General features: G+C 36.6%; 1 protein-coding gene across 1 annotated transcript; it reads left to right on the top strand.

The window, feature by feature from the left end:
* The first annotated feature begins 9,505 nt into the window (after window positions 1-9,505).
* On the top strand, window positions 9,506-10,499 carry LOC141391881 (uncharacterized). The gene is made up of 2 exons (XM_073964570.1): window positions 9,506-10,438; window positions 10,482-10,499. The coding sequence occupies exons 1-2, from the start codon at window positions 9,506-9,508 to the stop codon at window positions 10,497-10,499; spliced, it is 951 nt and encodes a 316-aa protein (XP_073820671.1).
* Window positions 10,500-27,298: the final 16,799 nt, after the last annotated feature.

The following is a 27,298-nucleotide window of genomic DNA, read 5'->3' as shown; positions in this document are numbered from 1 at the left end:
ATTCGATATCGTCATATAAATTGCATTGATTGTGTGTCAAAGTATGCTTAACAAACGACGGAAGAAATAAGACTGCAGATATTATGGGTCACGATATATTTGCTTTCGTATGGACATATGATTGATTTGACGAAGCTGACCCTTGTATTTCATGAGACTGGGATGCTTCTGCATCTATCTTCGAAACGGAATTCTATATCGTCATATAAATTGCGTGGATTGTGTGTCAAAGTATGCTTAACAAACGACGTAAGAAACGAGACTGTATATATTATTGGTCACGATATATTTGCTCTTATATGGACATGTGATTGATTTGACGAAGCTGACCCTTGTATTTCATATAAATCATATAAATTGCATGGATTGTTTGAGTAACAAACGACGTAAGAACGAGACTGGAGATATTATGGGTCACGATATATTTGCTCTCATGTGGACATATGATTGATTTGACGAAGCTGACCCTTGTATTTCATGAGACTTGGATGCTTCTACATCTATCTTCGAAACGGAATTCGATATAGTCATATAATTTGCATGGATTGTGTCAAAGTTTGCTTAACAAACGACGTAAGAAGCGAGACTGCAGATATTTTTCATGAGACTTGGATGCTTCTGCATCTATCTTCGAAAGGGAATTCAACATCGTCAAATAAAATGCATTGATTGTGTGTCAAAGTTTGCTTAACAAACGGGGTAAGAAACGATGCTGCAGATATTATGGGTCACGATATATTTGCTCTCGTATGGGCATGTGATTGATTTGACAAATCTGACCCATGTATTGTTTGAGACTTGGATGCTTCTGCATCTATCTTCGAGACGGAATTCGATATCGTCATATAAGTTGCACGGATTGTGTGTCAAAGTATGCTTAACAAACGACGGAAGAAACAAGACTGCAGATATTATGGGTCACGATATATTTGCTCTCTTATGGTCATGTGATTGATTTGACAAAGCTGACCCACGTATTTTTTGAGACTTGGATGCTTCTGCATCTACCTTCAAAATGGAATTCGATATCGTCATATAAATTGCATGGATTGTGTGTCAAAATTTGCTTAACAAACGACGTAAGAAGCGAGACTGCAGATATTATGGGTCACGATATATTTGCTCTCATATGGACATGTGATTGATTTGACAAAGCTGACCCATGTATTGTTTGAGACTTGGATGCTTCTGCATCTATCTTCGAGACGGAATTCGATATCGTCATATAAATTGCATTGATTGTGTGTTAAAGTATGATTAACAAACGACGTAAGAAGCGAGAGTGCAGATATTATGGGTCACGATATATTTGCTCTCATATGGACATGTGATTGATTTGACGAAGTTGACCCTTGCATTTCATGAGACTTGGATGCTTCTGCATCTACCTTCAAAACGGAATTCAATATCGTCATATAAAATGCATGGATTGTGTGTCAAAGTTTGCTTAACAAACGACGTAAGAAGCGAGACGGCAGATATTATGGGTCACGATATATTTGCTCTCATATGGACATGTGATTGATTTGACGAAGCTGACCCTTGTATTTCATGAGACTTGGATGCTTCTGCATCTATCTTCGAGACGGAATTCTATATCGTCATATAAATTGCATGGATTGTGTGTCAAAGTGTGCTTAACAAACGACGGATAAAACAAGACTGCAGATATTATGGGTCAGATATATTTGCTTTCATATGGACATGTGATTGATTTGACGAAGCTGACCCTTGTATTTCATGAGACTTGGATGCTTCTGCATCTATCTTCGAAACGGAATTCGATATCGTCATATAAATTGCATGGATTGTGTGTCAAAGTTTGCTTAACAAACGACGTAAGAAGCGAGACTGCAAATATTTTTCATGAGACTTGGATGCTTCTGCATCTATCTTCGAAAGGGAATTCAATATCGTCATATAAAATGCATGGATTGTGTGTCAAAGTTTGCTTAACAAACGGGGTAAGAAACGATGCTACAGATATTATGGGTCACGATATATTTGCTCTCGTATGGGCATGTGATTGATTTGACAAATCTGACCCATGTATTGTTTGAGACTTGGATGCTTCTGCATCTATCTTCGAAAGGGAATTCGATATCGTCATATTAATTGCATGTATTGTGTGTCAAAGTTTGCTTAACAAACGACGTAAGAAGCGAGACTGCAGATATTATGGGTCACGATATATTTGCTCTCATGTGGACATGTGATTGATTTGACAAAGCTAACCATTGTATTTCTTGAGACATGGTTGCTTCTACATCTATCTTCGAAAGGGAATTCGATATCGTCATATTAATTGCATGTATTGTGTGTCAACGTTTGCTTAACAAACGACGTAAGAAGCGAGACTGCAGATATTATGGGTCACGATATATTTGCTCTCATATGGACATGTGATTGATTTGAATGCACGGATTGTGTGTCAAAGATTGCTTAACAAACGGGGTAAGAAACGATGATACAGATATTATGGGTCACGATATATTTGCTCTCGTATGGGCATGTGATTGATTTGACAAATCTGACCCATGTATTGTTTGAGACTTGGATGCTTCTGCATCTATCTTCGAGACGGAATTCGATATCGTCATATAAATTGCATGGATTTTGTGCCAAAGTTTGATTACAAACGACGTAAGAAGCGAGACTGCAGATATTATGGGTCACGATATATTTGCTCTCATATGGACATGTAATTGATTTGACAAAACTGACCCTTGTATTTCTTAAGACATGGATGCTTCTGCATCTATCTTCGAAAGGGAATTCGATATCGTCATATAAATTGCATGGATTGTGTGTCAAAGTTTGCTGAACAAACGACGTAAGAAGCGAAACTGCAGATATTATGGGTCACGATATATTTGATCTCATATGAACATGTGATTGATTTGACGAAGTTGACCCTTGTATTTCATGGGACTTGGATGCTTCTGCATCTATCTTCGAGACGGAATTCGATATCGTCATATAAATTGCATTGATTGTGTGTTAAAGTATGATTAACAAACGACGTAAGAAGCGAGAGTGCAGATATTATGGGTCACGATATATTTGCTCTCATATGGACATGTGATTGATTTGACGAAGTTGACCCTTGCATTTCATGAGACTTGGATGCTTCTGCATCTACCTTCAAAACGGAATTCAATATCGTCATAAAAAATGCATGGATTGTGTGTCAAAGTATGCTTATGAGACATGGATGCTTCTGCATCTATCTTCGAGACGGAATTCGATATCGTCATATAAATTGCATTGATTGTGTGTTAAAGTTTGCTTAACAAACGACGTAAGAAGCGAGACTGCAGATATTATGGGTCACGATATATTTGCTCTCATGTGGACATGTGATTGATTTGACAAAGCTGACCCATGTATTTCTTGAGACTTGGATGCTTCTGCATCTACCTTCAAAACGGAATTCGATATCGTCATATAAATTGCATGGATTGTGTGTCAAAGTTTGCTTAACAAACGACGTAAGAAGCGAGATGGCAGATATTGGGTCACGATATATTTGCTCTCATATGGACATGTGATTGATTTGACGAAGCTGACCCTTGTATTTCTTAAGACATGGTTGCTTCTACATCTATCTTCGAAAGGGAATTCGATATCGTGGATGCTTCTGCATCTATCTTCGAGACGGAATTCTATATCGTCATATAAATTGCATGGATTGTGTGTCAAAGTGTGCTTAACAAAAAACGTAAGAAACGAGACTGGAGATATTATGGGTCACGACATATTTGCTCTCATATGGACATGTGATTGATTTCACAAAGCTAACCCTTGTATTTCTTAAGACATGGTTGCTTCTACATCTATCTTCGAAAGGGAATTCGATATCGTCATATTAATTGCATGGATTTTGTGTCACAGTTTGCTTAACAAACGACGTAAGAAACGAGGCTGTATATATTATTGGTCACGATATATTTGCTCTTATATGGACATGTGATTGATTTGACGAAGCTGACCCTTGTATTTCATGAGACTTGGATGCTTCTGCATCTATCTTCGAGACGGAATTCTATATCGTCATATAAATTGCATGGATTGTGTGTCAAAGTGTGCTTAACAAACAACGTAAGAAACGAGACTGGAGATATTATGGGTCACGATATATTTGCTCTCATATGGACATGTGATTGATTTGACGAAGCTGACCCTTGTATTTCATGAGACTTGGATGCTTCTGCATCTATCTTTGAGACGGAATTCGATATCGTCATATAAATTGCATTGATTGTGTGTCAAAGTATGCTTAACAAACGACGGAAGAAATAAGACTGCAGATATTATGGGTCACGATATATTTGCTTTCGTATGGACATATGATTGATTTGACGAAGCTGACCCTTGTATTTCATGAGACTGGGATGCTTCTGCATCTATCTTCGAAACGGAATTCTATATCGTCATATAAATTACATGGATTGTGTGTCAAAGTTTGCTTAACAAACGACGTAAGAAACGAGACTGTATATATTATTGGTCACGATATATTTGCTCTTATATGGACATGTGATTGATTTGACGAAGCTGACCCTTGTATTTCATATAAATCATATAAATTGCATGGATTGTGTGTCAAAGTTTGAGTAACAAACGACGTAAGAAACGACACTGGAGATATTATGGGTCACGATATATTTGCTCTCATGTGGACATATGATTGATTTGACGAAGCTGACCCTTGTATTTCATGAGACTTGGATGCTTCTACATCTATCTTCGAAACGGAATTCGATATAGTCATATAATTTGCATGGATTGTGTGTCAAAGTTTGCTTAACAAACGACGTAAGAAGCGAGACTGCAGATATTTTTCATGAGACTTGGATGCTTCTGCATCTATCTTCGAGACGGAATTCGATATCGTCATATAAATTGCATTGATTGTGTGTTAAAGTATGATTAACAAACGACGTAAGAAGCGAGAGTGCAGATATTATGGGTCACGATATATTTGCTCTCATATGGACATGTGATTGATTTGACGAAGTTGACCCTTGCATTTCATGAGACTTGGATGCTTCTGCATCTACCTTCAAAACGGAATTCAATATCGTCATATAAAATGCATGGATTGTGTGTCAAAGTTTGCTTAACAAACGACGTAAGAAGCGAGACGGCAGATATTATGGGTCACGATATATTTGCTCTCATATGGACATGTGATTGATTTGACGAAGCTGACCCTTGTATTTCATGAGACTTGGATGCTTCTGCATCTATCTTCGAGACGGAATTCTATATCGTCATATAAATTGCATGGATTGTGTGTCAAAGTGTGCTTAACAAACGACGGATAAAACAAGACTGCAGATATTATGGGTCAGATATATTTGCTTTCATATGGACATGTGATTGATTTGACGAAGCTGACCCTTGTATTTCATGAGACTTGGATGCTTCTGCATCTATCTTCGAAACGGAATTCGATATCGTCATATAAATTGCATGGATTGTGTGTCAAAGTTTGCTTAACAAACGACGTAAGAAGCGAGACTGCAAATATTTTTCATGAGACTTGGATGCTTCTGCATCTATCTTCGAAAGGGAATTCAATATCGTCATATAAAATGCATGGATTGTGTGTCAAAGTTTGCTTAACAAACGGGGTAAGAAACGATGCTACAGATATTATGGGTCACGATATATTTGCTCTCGTATGGGCATGTGATTGATTTGACAAATCTGACCCATGTATTGTTTGAGACTTGGATGCTTCTGCATCTATCTTCGAAAGGGAATTCGATATCGTCATATTAATTGCATGTATTGTGTGTCAAAGTTTGCTTAACAAACGACGTAAGAAGCGAGACTGCAGATATTATGGGTCACGATATATTTGCTCTCATGTGGACATGTGATTGATTTGACAAAGCTAACCATTGTATTTCTTGAGACATGGTTGCTTCTACATCTATCTTCGAAAGGGAATTCGATATCGTCATATTAATTGCATGTATTGTGTGTCAACGTTTGCTTAACAAACGACGTAAGAAGCGAGACTGCAGATATTATGGGTCACGATATATTTGCTCTCATATGGACATGTGATTGATTTGAATGCACGGATTGTGTGTCAAAGATTGCTTAACAAACGGGGTAAGAAACGATGATACAGATATTATGGGTCACGATATATTTGCTCTCGTATGGGCATGTGATTGATTTGACAAATCTGACCCATGTATTGTTTGAGACTTGGATGCTTCTGCATCTATCTTCGAGACGGAATTCGATATCGTCATATAAATTGCATGGATTTTGTGCCAAAGTTTGATTACAAACGACGTAAGAAGCGAGACTGCAGATATTATGGGTCACGATATATTTGCTCTCATATGGACATGTAATTGATTTGACAAAACTGACCCTTGCATTTCTTAAGACATGGATGCTTCTGCATCTATCTTCGAAAGGGAATTCGATATCGTCATATAAATTGCATGGATTGTGTGTCAAAGTTTGCTGAACAAACGACGTAAGAAGCGAAACTGCAGATATTATGGGTCACGATATATTTGATCTCATATGAACATGTGATTGATTTGACGAAGTTGACCCTTGTATTTCATGAGACTTGGATGCTTCTGCATCTATCTTCGAGACGGAATTCGATATCGTCATATAAATTGCATTGATTGTGTGTTAAAGTATGATTAACAAACGACGTAAGAAGTGAGAGTGCAGATATTATGGGTCACGATATATTTGCTCTCATATGGACATGTGATTGATTTGACGAAGTTGACCCTTGCATTTCATGAGACTTGGATGCTTCTGCATCTACCTTCAAAACGGAATTCAATATCGTCATAAAAAATGCATGGATTGTGTGTCAAAGTATGCTTATGAGACATGGATGCTTCTGCATCTATCTTCGAGACGGAATTCGATATCGTCATATAAATTGCATTGATTGTGTGTTAAAGTTTGCTTAACAAACGACGTAAGAAGCGAGACTGCAGATATTATGGGTCACGATATATTTGCTCTCATATGGACATGTGATTGATTTGACAAAGCTGACCCATGTATTTCTTGAGACTTGGATGCTTCTGCATCTACCTTCAAAACGGAATTCGATATCGTCATATAAATTGCATGGATTGTGTGTCAAAGTTTGCTTAACAAACGACGTAAGAAGCGAGATGGCAGATATTGGGTCACGATATATTTGCTCTCATATGGACATGTGATTGATTTGACGAAGCTGACCCTTGTATTTCTTAAGACATGGTTGCTTCTACATCTATCTTCGAAAGGGAATTCGATATCGTGGATGCTTCTGCATCTATCTTCGAGACGGAATTCTATATCGTCATATAAATTGCATGGATTGTGTGTCAAAGTGTGCTTAACAAAAAACGTAAGAAACGAGACTGGAGATATTATGGGTCACGACATATTTGCTCTCATATGGACATGTGATTGATTTGACAAAGCTAACCCTTGTATTTCTTAAGACATGGTTGCTTCTACATCTATCTTCGAAAGGGAATTCGATATCGTCATATTAATTGCATGGATTTTGTGTCACAGTTTGCTTAACAAACGACGTAAGAAACGAGGCTGTATATATTATTGGTCACGATATATTTGCTCTTATATGGACATGTGATTGATTTGACGAAGCTGACCCTTGTATTTCATGAGACTTGGATGCTTCTGCACCTATCTTCGAGACGGAATACTATATCGTCATATAAATTGCATGGATTGTGTGTCAAAGTGTGCTTAACAAACAACGTAAGAAACGAGACTGGAGATATTATGGGTCACGATATATTTGCTCTCATATGGACATGTGATTGATTTGACGAAGCTGACCCTTGTATTTCATGAGACTTGGATGCTTCTGCATCTATCTTTGAGACGGAATTCGATATCGTCATATAAATTGCATTGATTGTGTGTCAAAGTATGCTTAACAAACGACGGAAGAAATAAGACTGCAGATATTATGGGTCACTATATATTTGCTTTCGTATGGACATATGATTGATTTGACGAAGCTGACCCTTGTATTTCATGAGACTGGGATGCTTCTGCATCTATCTTCGAAACGGAATTCTATATCGTCTTATAAATTACATGGATTGTGTGTCAAAGTTTGCTTAACAAACGACGTAAGAAACGAGACTGTATATATTATTGGTCACGATATATTTGCTCTTATATGGACATGTGATTGATTTGACGAAGCTGACCCTTGTATTTCATATAAATCATATAAATTGCATGGATTGTGTGTCAAAGTTTGAGTAACAAACGACGTAAGAAACGAGACTGGAGATATTATGGGTCACGATATATTTGCTCTCATGTGGACATATGATTGATTTGACGAAGCTGACCCTTGTATTTCATGAGACTTGGATGCTTCTACATCTATCTTCGAAACGGAATTCGATATAGTCATATAATTTGCATGGATTGTGTGTCAAAGTTTGCTTAACAAACGACGTAAGAAGCGAGACTGCAGATATTTTTCATGAGACTTGGATGCTTCTGCATCTATCTTCGAAAGGGAATTCAACATCGTCAAATAAAATGCATTGATTGTGTGTCAAAGTTTGCTTAACAAACGGGGTAAGAAACGATGCTGCAGATATTATGGGTCACGATATATTTGCTCTCGTATGGGCATGTGATTGATTTGACAAATCTGACCCATGTATTGTTTGAGACTTGGATGCTTCTGCATCTATCTTCGAGACGGAATTCGATATCGTCATATAAGTTGCACGGATTGTGTGTCAAAGTATGCTTAACAAACGACGGAAGAAACAAGACTGCAGATATTATGGGTCACGATATATTTGCTCTCTTATGGGCATGTGATTGATTTGACAAAGCTGACCCACGTATTTTTTGAGACTTGGATGCTTCTGCATCTACCTTCAAAACGGAATTCGATATCGTCATATAAATTGCATGGATTGTGTGTCAAAATTTGCTTAACAAACGACGTAAGAAGCGAGACTGCAGATATTATGGGTCACGATATATTTGCTCTCATATGGACATGTGATTGATTTGACAAAGCTGACCCATGTATTGTTTGAGACTTGGATGCTTCTGCATCTATCTTCGAGACGGAATTCGATATCGTCATATAAATTGCATTGATTGTGTGTAAAGTATGATTAACAAACGACGTAAGAAGCGAGAGTGCAGATATTATTGTTGTATAGTTGTTATGTCAGCGCGTACAGCTAGGCGTAATAATGCGTATGACTATTACGCATACTATTAGGCCTAGTGCTTAGAACCAGCACACATAACAAATATATGAATCTACCTGTTTTGACGTTCAAGCATATGCTGCACAAAAGTGCATCTCTGCAATCTGAATAAAGAATCATCACATTAATTGTGGTTAACCTAAAGATAGCAGACGTCTTTTAATTATTAACATTTAACATGGTGTCAGGTGTGATTTCTGATAATTAAATATCAGATAAAATAAAGAAAAATGTCTTTGGAAGAGAGAAGTGTTGAAGCCGGCTGTTCTAATGGTGGCAAATTGTTTGCGGCCACATTGGCACCAATAAACCTAAAAGCACCAAACTTGGCAAAAGAATGGAACACGTGGCACACTCAGTTTAAGATATTTTTGCGTGCCTCTGATTTGGAATCGCAGCCCAACGAGAGGAAGGTTGCACTATTATTGCATCATTTGGGCAGTAAGTCGTTGGACATTTTCAACTCATTTAATCTTGATGTCGATGTGGTGGAATATGATGATTTAGTCAGCAAAATGCAGTCATATTTTGTTCCACAGAGCAACATAGTGATGGAAAGGCATAAATTTTTCACTTACAAGCAACAAGAAGAGCAGACTTTGGATGAGTTTGTAACAGTATTGAAGAACCTTAGCCTGAATTGTGAGTTCAAGGAACTTAGAACGCAACTTGTTCGTGACATTTTTATTTGTGGCCTGAATTCAAAACATTCTTTTATAAGAGAAAGACTCTTAACGGAAGACGGCATCACTTTGGAGAAGGCTGTTATGTTGGCCAAAAACATGGAAACAGCAAGAATAAATTCATCATTGCTTCAAAATGACGACGGTGTTGATGGCTTGGTAAACATTATAAGAAAAGGTCCCAAAACTCAGCGCGAAAGCAGTACTAATAATTACAGTAGCCGATACGAAAATAACAACAACAATCATAACATGGAAAGCAAGAATTGTACGAAGTGCGGGTTGGTACATAAAATGAAATGCCCAGCAGAGGGAATTAAGTGTCATGCTTGCGGTAAAATGAACCATTTTGCAAGAATGTGTTTCAACAAAAAGAAATTTGTGAACCAAATGTTAGCTGATGAGGACACTGATGATGAGGATTTGTTTCTTGGAGCTGTAATTGAGGAGAGCAAAAAGGCTAAAGAATGGAATGTCGAGGTAATGATACAAAATCAAAATGTTATTTGTCAAATTGACACAGGAGCACAGGCTAATGTGATGTCTTTGGATGCAGCAAAAAATTTAAAAATTATTAATAATTTAAAGAAGTCTAAAGTTAGAATATGTACATTTAGTGGGGAAAAGATACCAGTGCTAGGTAAAATAGACATAGAGGTCACGTATAAAGGTCGGGTCTTTCTTACAACATTCTATATTGTTGATATACATTGCAAGAACATTATTGGAATTGAAACTGCTATAAATATGAATATAATTAAACAAATTAATAGCTTGTCAATAAATGAATTGATTGAAAAGTATTCGCATGTATTGAACGGTCTTGGTTGTTTGAAAAACAAATGTAATTTAATTGTGAGAGATGACGTGGTTCCGGTGGTAGAACCTCCTCGTCGGATCCCTTTTAAATTACATGACGGTTTAAAAAAAGAATTGGACAGAATGGTCCAGTTAAATGTTATTACTTCGGAAAATGAACCAACAGAGTGGGTGAATTCAGTGGTACTGGTTACAAAACCAAATGGTAGTTTGAGACTTTGCTTAGATCCAAGAAATTTGAATAAGGCAATTCTAAGGCCACATTACCCTTTCCCTAATATTGAGGAATGTAAGGCGAAATTGAACGGTTCGAAATATTTTTCATCTTTGGATGCTAACAGCGGATTCTGGATGATCCCATTGAGTGTAAAGTTATCTAAGCTTTGTACTTTCAATACACCATTTGGTCGCTTTCGATTTTTAAGATTACCTTTTGGCATTAATGCTGCCCCAGAGATTTTTCATGCTGAGATGATAAAACTTTTTGGTGACATACCCGGTGTTATAATATATATTGATGACTTTTTGATATATTCATCCAGCAAAGAAGAACATGCGAAGATCTTGGAAGCTGTTCTAAAAAGAGCTATGGAAGTTGGTTTAAAATTTAATAAGGCGAAATGTCATTTTTTCAAATCAGAGATAAAGTTTTTGGGACATATTTTTGACGAATCTGGTGTAAGAGCTGACAATGAGAAAATTCAGGCAATACTTCAAATGCCACGTCCAGAAAATGTGAAAGATGTACAAAGATTTCTCGGTATGGTGAATTATTTGGGAGCATTTATTGAAAATCTTTCCCTTAAAAATAATAATTTAAGGGATCTTTTGAAAAACGAAACCCAATGGCATTGGACTACAGTCCATGATACAGAGTTTGATAATCTTAAAAAAGAAATTACATCGATACCAGTTTTAACATATTTTGATCCTAAAAAGGAAATAATTTTGTCAGTTGATGCCTCGAAGTATGCTCTGGGAGCTACAATTTTACATGATAAACACCCTATTGCGTATGCATCTGTCTCCTTAACGGAAACTCAAAAGAATTATGCACAAATAGAAAAGGAATTATTGGCCATTCTTTTTGGGTGCACACGATTTCACCAATATATTTACGGATTTAAGGTAGTCGTAGAGACGGATCATAAACCATTGATTAATCTTTTTAATAAGGCTCTTTATAAGATACCTCCCAGGCTACAGCGATTTATGCTGAGATTGCAATGTTATGACATTTCCGTTATCTACAAACCTGGTAAAAATTTGAAAATTGCAGACACTCTTTCGAGGGCACCCTTAAATAATACTGCTTTGTCTGAGGTAGATAAGGAAATATCATTACATTGCAACTTTATAGCTTCTCATATGGAGACACCGTTTGCCGATATGGACCTTATTAGAAAACATAGTTTAAATGATCAAACAATTTTGAAAGTATTTAATTATATTAAAAATGGTTGGCCTAAAAATCAAAAAGAAGTAGAAATAGATGCAAGGCCATATTTTCGAATTAAAGACGAACTGAGTATCTTAAATGACATTATTTTAAAAAATCACCAAATATTGATTCCAAAAACTCTTCGGAAGCATATTTTGGGAAGAATCCATGAAGGTCACATGGGGGTTGTAAGATGTCAAAATTTAGCTCGACAGTCGGTATACTGGCCCAATATTTATAACGATATTGAAAATGTTGTGTCAAATTGTGAAATTTGTGCCAAATACCAAAATTCTAATACAAAACCAGAATTAATGCCACACGATATAGTGCAAATACCTTGGTATAAAGTTGGTTGTGATCTATTTGATTATCAAGGTAAGACGTACCTCTTGGTTGTTGATTATTATTCCAAATATGTGGAAGTTGAAGTACTCAGTAGTGGCTATAGCGCTACACAAGTTATAACAAGATTAAAGTCAATTTTTTCTCGTCATGGAATTCCATGCATTTTTGTTTCGGACAATGGTCCACCATATAATTCCAAGGAATTTGGGTTGTTCTGTCGAGATTGGGGAATAGATCACAAAACTTCTAGTCCATATTTGGCACGGTCCAATGGTTTAGCTGAGCGATCAATCCAGACGATTAAAAAACTGTTAACTAAGTCCCAAGAAAGTAACTCAGACCCCTACATAGCCTTGTTGCATTATAGGACAACGCCTAAAGGCAATTTGCCAAGTCCTTCGGAGTTATTGATGTCTCGTTCCTTGCGTACAAAAGTTCCATCAGTCTTAAATAATTTCGAACCAAAGTTGCCTGACAAAAAAGCTTATAATGAAAAAATAAAATCAAACTTGGAAAAATGCTCTCATTATTACAATAGAAAGGCACAGAATTATGGCACCTTACATGAGGGTGATCAAATAATGTTTAAGAAAACTCCCACAAGCTGTTGGTATTCTGGAGAAGTGGTTGAAATATGCAAAGAACCAAGATCGTTTGTAGTGTTGGATCGTAATGGATCTCGATTTAGAAGATCATTAGAACATATAAGGAAAACGCCTGAAAATAATATTGTTCAAAATGTTAATGAAATGGATAACAATGGTAAAAACAATAATACGACAGATACTAGAGATTGTATTGAGGTGGCAGATGAAGAATTTAATCCAAACATTGTAAATAGTGAAAATGTCAACCGATATATGACTAGGAGAGGTAGAATTGTAAAACAGCCAAAAAGGCTTAATTTGTAAATTGAATTTAACTTTGTATTATTTATATTTAATATTGAACATAAGAAACATGTAAAAATTAAAATGTGAATTACATTACTTTGTAAAGGGAGATGTTGTATAGTTGTTATGTCAGCGCGTACAGCTAGGCGTAATAATGCGTATGACTATTACGCATACTATTAGGCCTAGTGCTTAGAACCAGCACACATAACAAATATATGAATCTACCTGTTTTGACGTTCAAGAATATGCTGCACAAAAGTGCATCTCTGCAATCTGAATAAAGAATCATCACATTAATTGTGGTTAACCTAAAGATAGCAGACGTCTTTTAATTATTAACATTTAACAATTATGGGTCACGATATATTTGCTCTCATATGGACATGTGATTGATTTGACGAAGTTGACCCTTGCATTTCATGAGACTTGGATGCTTCTGCATCTACCTTCAAAACGGAATTCAATATCGCCATATAAAATGCATGGATTGTGTGTCAGAGTATGCTTATGAGACATGGATGCTTCTGCATCTATCTTCGAGACGGAATTCGATATCGTCATATAAATTGCATTGATTGTGTGTTAAAGTTTGCTTAACAAACGACGTAAGAAGCGAGACTGCAGATATTATGGGTCACGATATATTTGCTCTCATATGGACATGTGATTGATTTGACAAAGCTGACCCATGTATTTCTTGAGACTTGGATGCTTCTGCATCTACCTTCAAAACGGAATTCGATATCGTCATATAAATTGCATGGATTGTGTGTCAAAGTTTGCTTAACAAACGACGTAAGAAGCGAGACGGCAGATATTATGGGTCACGATATATTTGCTCTCATATTGACATTTGATTGATTTGACGAAGCTGACCCTTGTATTTCATGAGACTTGGATGCTTCTGCATCTATCTTCGAGACGGAATTCTATATCGTCATATAAATTGCATGGATTGTGTGTCAAAGTGTGCTTAACAAACAACGTAAGAGACGAGACTGGAGATATTATGGGTCACGATATATTTGCTCTCATATTGACATGTGATTGATTTGACGAAGCTGACCCTTGTATTTCATGAGACTTGGATGCTTCTGCATCTATCTTCGAAACGGAATTCGATATCGACAAATTGTGTGTCAAAGTTTGCTTAACAAACGACGTAAGAAACGAGACTGTATATATTATTGGTCACGATATATTTGCTCTTATATGGACATGTGATTGATTTGACGAAGCTGACCCTTGTATTTCATATAAATCATATAAATTGCATGGATTGTGTGTCAAAGTTTGCGTAACAAACGACGTAAGAAACGAGACTGGAGATATTATGGGTCACGATATATTTGCTCTCATGTGGACATATGATTGATTTGACGAAGCTGACCCTTGTATTTCATGAGACTTGGATGCTTCTACATCTATCTTCGAAACGGAATTCGATATAGTCATATAATTTGCATGGATTGTGTGTCAAAGTTTGCTTAACAAATGACGTAAGAAGCGAGACTGCAGATATTTTTCATGAGACTTGGATGCTTCTGCATCTATCTTCGAAAGGGAATTCAACATCGTCAAATAAAATGCATTGATTGTGTGTCAAAGTTTGCTTAACAAACGGGGTAAGAAACGATGCTGCAGATATTATGGGTCACGATATATTTGCTCTCGTATGGGCATGTGATTGATTTGACAAATCTGACCCATGTATTGTTTGAGACTTGGATGCTTCTGCATCTATCTTCGAGACGGAATTCGATATCGTCATATAAGTTGCACGGATTGTGTGTCAAAGTATGCTTAACAAACGACGGAAGAAACAAGACTGCAGATATTATGGGTCACGATATATTTGCTCTCTTATGGGCATGTGATTGATTTGACAAAGCTGACCCACGTATTTTTTGAGACTTGGATGCTTCTGCATCTACCTTCAAAACGGAATTCGATATCGTCATATAAATTGCATGGATTGTGTGTCAAAATTTGCTTAACAAACGACGTAAGAAGCGAGACTGCAGATATTATGGGTCACGATATATTTGCTCTCATATGGACATGTGATTGATTTGACAAAGCTGACCCATGTATTGTTTGAGACTTGGATGCTTCTGCATCTATCTTCGAGACGGAATTCGATATCGTCATATAAATTGCATTGATTGTGTGTAAAGTATGATTAACAAACGACGTAAGAAGCGAGAGTGCAGATATTATGGGTCACGATATATTTGCTCTCATATGTGATTGATTTGACGAAGTTGACCCTTGCATTTCATGAGACTTGGATGCTTCTGCATCTACCTTCAAAACGGAATTCAATATCGCCATATAAAATGCATGGATTGTGTGTCAAAGTATGCTTATGAGACATGGATGCTTCTGCATCTATCTTCGAGACGGAATTCGATATCGTCATATAAATTGCATTGATTGTGTGTTAAAGTTTGCTTAACAAACGACGTAAGAAGCGAGACTGCAGATATTATGGGTCACGATATATTTGCTCTCATATGGACATGTGATTGATTTGACAAAGCTGACCCATGTATTTCTTGAGACTTGGATGCTTCTGCATCTACCTTCAAAACGGAATTCGATATCGTCATATAAATTGCATGGATTGTGTGTCAAAGTTTGCTTAACAAACGACGTAAGAAGCGAGACGGCAGATATTATGGGTCACGATATATTTGCTCTCATATTGACATTTGATTGATTTGACGAAGCTGACCCTTGTATTTCATGAGACTTGGATGCTTCTGCATCTATCTTCGAGACGGAATTCTATATCGTCATATAAATTGCATGGATTGTGTGTCAAAGTGTGCTTAACAAACAACGTAAGAAACGAGACTGGAGATATTATGGGTCACGACATATTTGCTCTCATATGGACATGTGATTGATTTGACAAAGCTAACCCTTGTATTTCTTAAGACATGGTTGCTTCTACATCTATCTTCGAAAGTGAATTCGATATCGTCATATTAATTGCATGGATTTTGTGTCACAGTTTGCTTAACAAACGACCTAAGAAACGAGGCTGTATATATTATTGGTCACGATATATTTGCTCTTATATGGACATGTGATTGATTTGACGAAGCTGACCCTTGTATTTCATGAGACTTGGATGCTTCTGCATCTATCTTCGAGACGGAATTCTATATCGTCATATAAATTGCATGGATTGTGTGTCAAAGTGTGCTTAACAAACAACGTAAGAGACGAGACTGGAGATATTATGGGTCACGATATATTTGCTCTCATATTGACATGTGATTGATTTGACGAAGCTGACCCTTGTATTTCATGAGACTTGGATGCTTCTGCATCTATCTTCGAAACGGAATTCGATATCGACAAATTGTGTGTCAAAGTTTGCTTAACAAACTACGTAAGAAACGAGACTGTATATATTATTGGTCACGATATATTTGCTCTTATATGGACATGTGATTGATTTGACGAAGCTGACCCTTGTATTTCATATAAATCATATAAATTGCATGGATTGTGTGTCAAAGTTTGCGTAACAAACGACGTAAGAAACGAGACTGGAGATATTATGGGTCACGATATATTTGCTCTCATGTGGACATATGATTGATTTGACGAAGCTGACCCTTGTATTTCATGAGACTTGGATGCTTCTACATCTATCTTCGAAACGGAATTCGATATAGTCATATAATTTGCATGGATTGTGTGTCAAAGTTTGCTTAACAAACGACGTAAGAAGCGAGACTGCAGATATTTTTCATGAGACTTGGATGCTTCTGCATCTATCTTCGAAAGGGAATTCAACATCGTCAAATAAAATGCATTGATTGTGTGTCAAAGTTTGCTTAACAAACGGGGTAAGAAACGATGCTGCAGATATTATGGGTCACGATATATTTGCTCTCGTATGGGCATGTGATTGATTTGACAAATCTGACCCATGTATTGTTTGAGACTTGGATGCTTCTGCATCTATCTTCGAGACGGAATTCGATCTCGTCATATAAGTTGCACGGATTGTGTGTCAAAGTATGCTTAACAAACGACGGAAGAAACAAGACTGCAGATATTATGGGTCACGATATATTTGCTCTCTTATGGGCATGTGATTGATTTGACAAAGCTGACCCACGTATTTTTTGAGACTTGGATGCTTCTGCATCTACCTTCAAAACGGAATTCGATATCGTCATATAAATTGCATGGATTGTGTGTCAAAATTTGCTTAACAAACGACGTAAGAAGCGAGACTGCAGATATTATGGGTCACGATATATTTGCTCTCATATGGACATGTGATTGATTTGACAAAGCTGACCCATGTATTGTTTGAGACTTGGATGCTTCTGCATCTATCTTCGAGACGGAATTCGATATCGTCATATAAATTGCATTGATTGTGTGTTAAAGTATGAATTACAAACGACGTAAGAAGCGAGAGTGCAGATATTATGGGTCACGATATATTTGCTCTCATATGGACATGTGATTGATTTGACGAAGTTGACCCTTGCATTTCATGAGACTTGGATGCTTCTGCATCTACCTTCAAAACGGAATTCAATATCGTCATATAAAATGCATGGATTGTGTGTCAAAGTATGCTTATGAGACATGGATGCTTCTGCATCTATCTTCGAGACGGAATTCGATATCGTCATATAAATTGCATTGATTGTGTGTTAAAGTTTGCTTAACAAACGACGTAAGAAGCGAAACTGATTTGACAAAGCTGACCCATGTATTTCTTGAGACTTGGATGCTTCTGCATCTACCTTCAAAACGGAATTCGATATCGTCATATAAATTGCATGGATTGTGTGTCAAAGTTTGCTTAACAAACGACGTTAGAAGCGAGACGGCAGATATTATGGGTCACGATATATTTGCTCTCATATGGACATGTGATTGATTTGACGAAGCTGACCCTTGTATTTCATGAGACTTGGATGCTTCTGCATCTATCTTCGAGACGGAATTCTATATCGTCATATAAATTGCATGGATTGTGTGTCAAAGTGTGCTTAACAAACAACGTAAGAAACGAGACTGGAGATATTATGGGTCACGATATATTTGCTCTCATATGGACATGTGATTGATTTGACGAAGCTGACCTTTGTATTTCATGAGACTTGGATGCTTCTGCATCTATCTTCGAAACGGAATTCGATATCGACAAATTGTGTGTCAAAGTTTGCTTAACAAACGACGTAAGAAACGAGACTGTATATATTATTGGTCACGATATATTTGCTCTTATATGGACATGTGATTGATTTGACGAAGCTGACCCTTGTATTTCATATAAATCATATAAATTGCATGGATTGTGTGTCAAAGTTTGCGTAACAAACGACGTAAGAAACGAGACTGGAGATATTATGGGTCACGATATATTTGCTCTCATGGGGACATATGATTGATTTGACGAAGCTGACCCTTGTATTTCATGAGACTTGGATGCTTCTACATCTATCTTCGAAACGGAATTCGATATAGTCATATAATTTATATGGATTGTGTGTCAAAGTTTGCTTAACAAACGACGTAAGAAGCGAGACGGCAGATATTTTTCATGAGACTTGGATGCTTCTGCATCTATCTTCGAAAGGGAATTCAACATCGTCAAATAAAATGCATTGATTGTGTGTCAAAGTTTGCTTAACAAACGGGGTAAGAAACGAGGCTGTATATATTATTGGTCACGATATATTTGCTCTTATATGGACATGTGATTGATTTGACGAAGCTGACCCTTGTATTTCATGAGACTTGGATGCTTCTGCATCTATCTTCGAGACGGAATTCTATATCGTCATATAAATTGCATGGATTGTGTGTCAAAGTGTGCTTAACAAACAACGTAAGAAACGAGACTGGAGATATTATGGGTCACGATATATTTGCTCTCATATGGACATGTGATTGATTTGACGAAGCTGACCTTTGTATTTCATGAGACTTGGATGCTTCTGCATCTATCTTCGAAACGGAATTCGATATCGACAAATTGTGTGTCAAAGTTTGCTTAACAAACGACGTAAGAAACGAGACTGTATATATTATTGGTCACGATATATTTGCTCTTATATGGACATGTGATTGATTTGACGAAGCTGACCCTTGTATTTCATATAAATCATATAAATTGCATGGATTGTGTGTCAAAGTTTGCGTAACAAACGACGTAAGAAACGAGACTGGAGATATTATGGGTCACGATATATTTGCTCTCATGGGGACATATGATTGATTTGACGAAGCTGACCCTTGTATTTCATGAGACTTGGATGCTTCTACATCTATCTTCGAAACGGAATTCGATATAGTCATATAATTTATATGGATTGTGTGTCAAAGTTTGCTTAACAAACGACGTAAGAAGCGAGACGGCAGATATTTTTCATGAGACTTGGATGCTTCTGCATCTATCTTCGAAAGGGAATTCAACATCGTCAAATAAAATGCATTGATTGTGTGTCAAAGTTTGCTTAACAAACGGGGTAAGAAACGATGCTGCAGATATTATGGGTCACGATATATTTGCTCTCGTATGGGCATGTGATTGATTTGACAAATCTGACCCATGTATTGTTTGAGACTTGGATGCTTCTGTATCTATCTTCGAGACGGAATTCGATATCGTCATATAAGTTGCACGGATTGTGTGTCAAAGTATGCTTAACAAACGACGGAAGAAACAAGACTGCAGATATTATGGGTCACGATATATTTGCTCTCTTATGGGCATGTGATTGATTTGACAAAGCTGACCCACGTATTTTTTGAGACTTGGATGCTTCTGCATCTACCTTCAAAACGGAATTCGATATCGTCATATAAATTGCATGGATTGTGTGTCAAAATTTGCTTAACAAACGACGTAAGAAGCGAGACTGCAGATATTATGGGTCACGATATATTTGCTCTCATATGGACATGTGATTGATTTGACAAAGCTGACCCATGTATTGTTTGAGACTTGGATGCTTCTGCATCTATCTTCGAGACGGAATTCGATATCGTCATATAAATTGCATTGATTGTGTGTTAAAGTATGATTAACAAACGACGTAAGAAGCGAGAGTGCAGATATTATGGGTCACGATATATTTGCTCTCATATGGACATGTGATTGATTTGACGAAGTTGACCCTTGCATTTCATGAGACTTGGATGCTTCTGCATCTACCTTCAAAACGGAATTCAATATCGTCATATAAAATGCATGGATTGTGTGTCAAAGTATGCTTATGAGACATGGATGCTTCTGCATCTATCTTCGAGACGGAATTCGATATCGTCATATAAATTGCATTGATTGTGTGTTAAAGTTTGCTTAACAAACGACGTAAGAAGCGAAACTGATTTGACAAAGCTGACCCATGTATTTCTTGAGACTTGGATGCTTCTGCATCTACCTTCAAAACGGAATTCGATATCGTCATATAAATTGCATGGATTGTGTGTCAAAGTTTGCTTAACAAACGACGTTAGAAGCGAGACGGCAGATATTATGGGTCACGATATATTTGCTCTCATATGGACATGTGATTGATTTGACGAAGCTGACCCTTGTATTTCATGAGACTTGGATGCTTCTGCATCTATCTTCGAGACGGAATTCTATATCGTCATATAAATTGCATGGATTGTGTGTCAAAGTGTGCTTAACAAACAACGTAAGAAACGAGACTTTAGATATTATGGGTCACGACATATTTGCTCTCATATGGACATGTGATTGATTTGACAAAGCTAACCCTTGTATTTCTTAAGACATGGTTGCTTCTACATCTATCTTCGAAAGGGAATTCGATATCGTCATATTAATTGCATGGATTTTGTGTCACAGTTTGCTTGACAAACGACCTAAGAAACGAGGCTGTATATATTATTGGTCACGATATATTTGCTCTTATATGGACATGTGATTGATTTGACGAAGCTGACCCTTGTATTTCATGAGACTCGGATGCTTCTGCATCTATCTTCGAGACGGAATTCTATATCGTCATATAAATTGCATGGATTGTGTGTCAAAGTGTGCTTAACAAACAACGTAAGAAACGAGACTGGAGATATTATGGGTCATGATATATTTGCTCTCATATGGACATGTGATTGATTTGACGAAGCTGACCTTTGTATTTCATGAGACTTGGATGCTTCTGCATCTATCTTCGAAACGGAATTCGATATCGACAAATTGTGTGTCAAAGTTTGCTTAGCAAACGACGTAAGAAACGAGACTGTATATATTATTGGTCACGATATATTTGCTCTTATATGGACATGTGATTGATTTGACGAAGCTGACCCTTGTATTTCATATAAATCATATAAATTGCATGGATTGTGTGTCAAAGTTTGCGTAACAAACGACGTAAGAAACGAGACTGGAGATATTATGGGTCACGATATATTTGCTCTCTTATGGGCATGTGATTGATTTGACAAAGCTGACCCACGTATTTTTTGAGACTTGGATGCTTCTACATCTATCTTCGAAACGGAATTCGATATAGTCATATAATTTATATGGATTGTGTGTCAAAGTTTGCTTAACAAACGACGTAAGAAGCGAGACGGCAGATATTTTTCATGAGACTTGGATGCTTCTGCATCTATCTTCGAAAGGGAATTCAACATCGTCAAATAAAATGCATTGATTGTGTGTCAAAGTTTGCTTAACAAACGGGGTAAGAAACGATGCTGCAGATATTATGGGTCACGATATATTTGCTCTCGTATGGGCATGTGATTGATTTGACAAATCTGACCCACGTATTGTTTGAGACTTGGATGCTTCTGCATCTATCTTCGAGACGGAATTCGATATCGTCATATAAGTTGCACGGATTGTGTGTCAAAGTATGCTTAACAAACGACGGAAGAAACAAGACTGCAGATATTATGGGTCACGATATATTTGCTCTCTTATGGGCATGTGATTGATTTGACAAAGCTGACCCACGTATTTTTTGAGACTTGGATGCTTCTGCATCTACCTTCAAAACGGAATTCGATATCGTCATATAAATTGCATGGATTGTGTGTCAAAATTTGCTTAACAAACGACGTAAGAAGCGAGACTGCAGATATTATGGGTCACGATATATTTGCTCTCATATGGACATGTGATTGATTTGACAAAGCTGACCCATGTATTGTTTGAGACTTGGATGCTTCTGCATCTATCTTCGAGACGGAATTCGATATCTATACTTATAAAAGAGTTCAGTAATGATGACTCACTGACTCACTGATTCACTGACTCACTGACTCACTGACTGACTGACTGACTGATAATCAACGCCCAGACTAAACGGCTAAAGCTAGAATCTTGAAATTTTGGGTGAGGGTAACTCTTGGTCCGAAGGTGTCGGATAAGGCTGGATTTTTGGAAATTCGAACTAGAACTGTACTAAAAGTACTAAAAGGTACTAAATATGGTACCCTTTGTATTAGGCAAACGCGTAGAGCTAGAATTCTGAAATTTGGAATGAGGTTCACTGATGGAGAGTTAGAAAGGTGTACCAAATGGTTTTTGGAAATTCGAACTATAAGTGTACGAAAAGTACTAAAAGTTACAAAATTTAGTACTATTTGGTATTACGTGAACGGATAGATCTAAAATCTTGAAATTTGGAATGAAAATCAAGGTTTAGAAGATGAGTTGATATAAGGAGGTGGTTTTGAAAATGTGTACTCATGTGTACGAATAGTACTAAATGGTACTAAATTTGGTACAATTTGAATTTGGGCGAACCGATAAAGTTGGAATTCTGAAATTTGGAATTACTATTACTGTTGGAGCGTAGGTTTGAGATATAGAGGTAGTTTTCGAAATTCGTACATATGGGTACGAAAGGTACTAAATAGTACCAAATAAGGTACAATTTGGATTTGGGGGAACGGATGGAGCTGGAATCCTGAAATTTGGAATTAGGATTACAGTCGGGGTGTAGGATAGAGGTATTTTGGAAATTCGTACTTTTGGGTACGAAAAGTACTAAATGGTACCAAATTTGGTACAATATGAATTTAAGTGATCGGATAGAGCTGGAATAGTGAAATTTGGAATTAAGATTACTATTGGAGTGTGGGATTGGGATACTTTTGGAAATTCGTACTTATGGCAACGAAAAGTACTAAATGGTACCAAATTTGGTACAATTTGGATTTGGGTGATCAGATACATTTGGAATCCTGAAATTCGAAATTAAGATTGCTTTTGGAGTCCTGGACATTCGGACCTATGGGAACAAAAAGTACTAAATGGTACTAAATTTGGTACAATTTGGATTACGGTAATCTGATGCAGCTGTAATTCTGAAATTTGGAATTAAGATTACTGTTGGCGTGTAGGATTGAGGTAGTTGTGGATATTCGTACTCTTGGGTACGAATAGTACTAAATAGTACCAAATTTGGTACAATTTGGATTTGGGTGAACATATATAGCTGAAATTCCGAGATTTGGAATAAGGAGTACTATTGGAGTGTAGGATTGATAAAGTTTTGGAAATTTGTAGTTATGGGTAGGAAAAGTACTAAATAGAACTAAATTTGGTACAATTTGGATTTCAGTGATAGGATACATTTGGAATCGTGAAATTCGGAATTAAAATTGATATTGGAGTGTTGATAGAGGTAGGTTTAGAAATTCGTACTATGGATACGAATAGTACTAACTGGTACCAAATTTGGATTTGAGTTATCGGATGTATCTGGAATTCTGAAATTCGGAATTAAGCTTATTGTTTGAACATAGTACTGAGGTAGCTTTGAAAATTTGTACTTATGTATGTGTACGAAAAGTACTAAATGGTACCAAATCTGGTACAATTTGGATTTGGGTGAACATATATAGCTGGAATCCCGAGATTCGGAATAAGGATTACTGTTGGTAAGTAGGATTGATGAAGTTTTTGCAATTTTTAGTTATGGGTACGATAAGTACTTAATGGTACCAAATTGTAATTTATGTGATCGGATACATTTGGAATCCTGAAATTCGGAATTACGATTACTGTTGGAGTGTTGAAAGAGGAAGGTTTGGAAATTCGTACTTTGGATACGAAAAGTACTAAATGGTATCGAATTTGGTACAATTTGGATTACGGTGATTGGATGCAGCTGTAATCCTTAATTTTGGAATTAAGATTACTGTTGGCTTGTAGGATTGAGGTAGTTCTAGAAATTCGTACTCATGGGTACGAAAGTACTAAATGGTACCAAATTTGGTACAAATTTGGAACGGATATAGCTGGAAACCCGAGATTTGGAATAAGGAGTACTGTTGGAGTGTAGGATTGATAAAGTTTTGGAAATTTGTAGTTATGGGTAGGAAAAGTACTAAATAGTACTAAATTTGGTACAATTTGGATTTGAGCGAACGAATACATTTGGAATCGTGAAGTTCGGAATTAAAATTGATGTTGGAGTGTTGATAGAGGTAGTTTTAGAAATTCGTACTATGGATACGAATAGTACTAAATGGTACCAAATTTGGATTTGAGTTATCGGATATATCTGGAATGCTGAAATTCGGAATTAAGCTTATTGTTTGAACATAGCACTGAGGTAGTTTTGAAAATTTGTACTTATGGGTACGAAAAGTACTAAATGGTACTAAATTTGGTACAATTTGGATTTCGGTGATCTGATGTAGCTGCCATCCTCAAGTTTGGAATTAAAATACCTGTTGAATTGTAGGATTGATAAAATTTTAAAAATTTTAGTTATGGGTAGGAAAAGTACTAAATAGTACTAAATTTGGTACAATTTGGATTTGAGCGAACGGATAGAGTTGGAATCAAGAAATTTGGAATTAAGATTACTGTTGGAGTGTAGGATTGAAATATGGAAGTAGTTTTTGAAATTCGTACTTATGAGTACGAAAAGTACTAAATTTGGTACAATTTGGATTAGAGCGAAAGGCTAGAGCTGGAATCTTGACGTTTGGAATTAAGATTACTGTTGGGGTGTAGGATTGAAGAAGTTTTGGAAATTCGTACTTATATGTACGAAAAATATTAAACGGTACTAAATTTGGTACAACTTGGATTTGAGCGAACGGGTAGAGCTAGAATCAAGAAATTTGGAATTAATATTACTGTTGGAGTGTAGGATTGAGATATGGAAGTAGTTTTGGAAATTCGTACTTATGAGTACGAAAAGTACTAAATTTGGTTCAATTTGGATTTGAGCGAACGGCTAGAGCTGGAATCTTGAAGTTTGGAATTAAGATTACTGTTGGGGTGTAGGATTGAGAAAGTTTTGGTAATTCGTACTTATATGTACGAAAAGTACTAAACGGTACTATATTTGGTACAACTTGGATTTGAGCGAACGATTAGAGCTAGAATCTTGAATTTTGGAGTTAGTTTTGGGGTTAGTTTTGGAAATGCGTACTTAGTTTTGGAAATGCGTACTTATGCTTACAAAAAGTACTACATTTTGTACAATTAGGATTTGGGTGAAATTATAGCGCTCGAATCCTAATTTGTGGAATTAGGTACACTTAGGGGTACGAAATGGTTCCATGTATGGTACAATTTTGTATTGGATGAACGGATAGATCTGGATTCATGAGATTTGGAATTAAGATTACTGTTACCATTTGCTTATAACGTCCGATTTAAGAAATATGTGCCATAAATATACGAAAAGTTGTAAATAAGGATTTGGTACAATTTGTTATTGTGTAAAGGGAATTTTGAAATAATAGGAGGAGGTTCGTATTTATCTATTTACATGTAAACTACTAAATAGTTCTATAATTGGTTCTGGGGGAACAGATAGTGCTGGAAATGAGGATGGCGGTTGTTGGGTTAGGCCGTATTTGCGCTGAGAACCTCAATTAAACTATTTCAAAAAATGTGGATTGCTCTTGATGTGTAGGCGTGACGAAAATCGAACAAAAGTGGTACGTATTAGTACACAAAATGTTTCCACCATTCTATATTATATATTGTTTATTTGTTTTGTATATTTAACGCATACGAAGTAGCGGGCACTTTGCTAGTCGTCATATAAAATGCATGGATTGTGTGTCAAAGTATGCTTAACAAACGACGTAAGAAACGAGACTGTATATATTATGGGTCACGATATTTTTGCTCTCATATGGACATGTGATTGATTTGACGAAGCTGACCCTTGTATTTCATGAGACTTGGATGCTTCTGCATCTATCTTCGAAAGGGAGTTCAATATCGTCATATAAATTACATAGATTGTGTGTCATAGTTTGCTTAACAAACGGGGTAAGAAACGAGGCTGCAGATATTATGGCTCACGATATATTTGCTCTCGTACGGGCATGTGATTGATTTGACAAAGCTGACCCTTGTATTTCTTGAAACATGTATGCTTCTGCATCTATCTTCGAGACGGAAATCGATATCGTCATATAAATTGCATTGATTGTGTGTTAAAGTTTGCTTAACAAACGACGTAAGAAGCGAGACTGCAGACATTATGGGTCACGATATATTTGCTCTCATATGGACATGTGATTGATTTGACAAAGCTGACCCATGTATTGTTTGAGACTTTGATGCTTCTGCATCTATCTTCGAGACGGAATTCGATATCGTCATATAAAATGCATGGAGTGTGTGTCAAGGTATGCTTAACAAACGACGTAAGAAACGAGACTGTATATATTATGGTTCACGATATATTTGCTCTCATATGGACATGTGATTGATTTGACGAAGCTGACCCCTGTATTTCATGAGACTTGGATGATTCTGCATCTATTTTCGAGACGGAATTCGATATCGTCATATAAATTGAATAGATTTTGTGTCAA

The sequence above is a fragment of the Musca autumnalis genome, unplaced genomic scaffold (assembly GCF_047663935.1).
Source record: "Musca autumnalis isolate F117 unplaced genomic scaffold, ASM4766393v1 scaffold_188, whole genome shotgun sequence".
Classification (NCBI taxonomy): domain Eukaryota; kingdom Metazoa; phylum Arthropoda; class Insecta; order Diptera; family Muscidae; genus Musca; species Musca autumnalis.
Note: the sequence above shows the minus strand (reverse complement) of the source record. Positions and strands in the feature narration are given on the sequence as shown.

Bases quoted from the DNA above. Each gene is read 5' to 3' on its own strand.
- LOC141391881 (XM_073964570.1), top strand. From the start codon at position 9,506: ATGTCTTTGGAAGAGAGAAGTGTTGAAGCCGGCTGTTCTAATGGTGGC.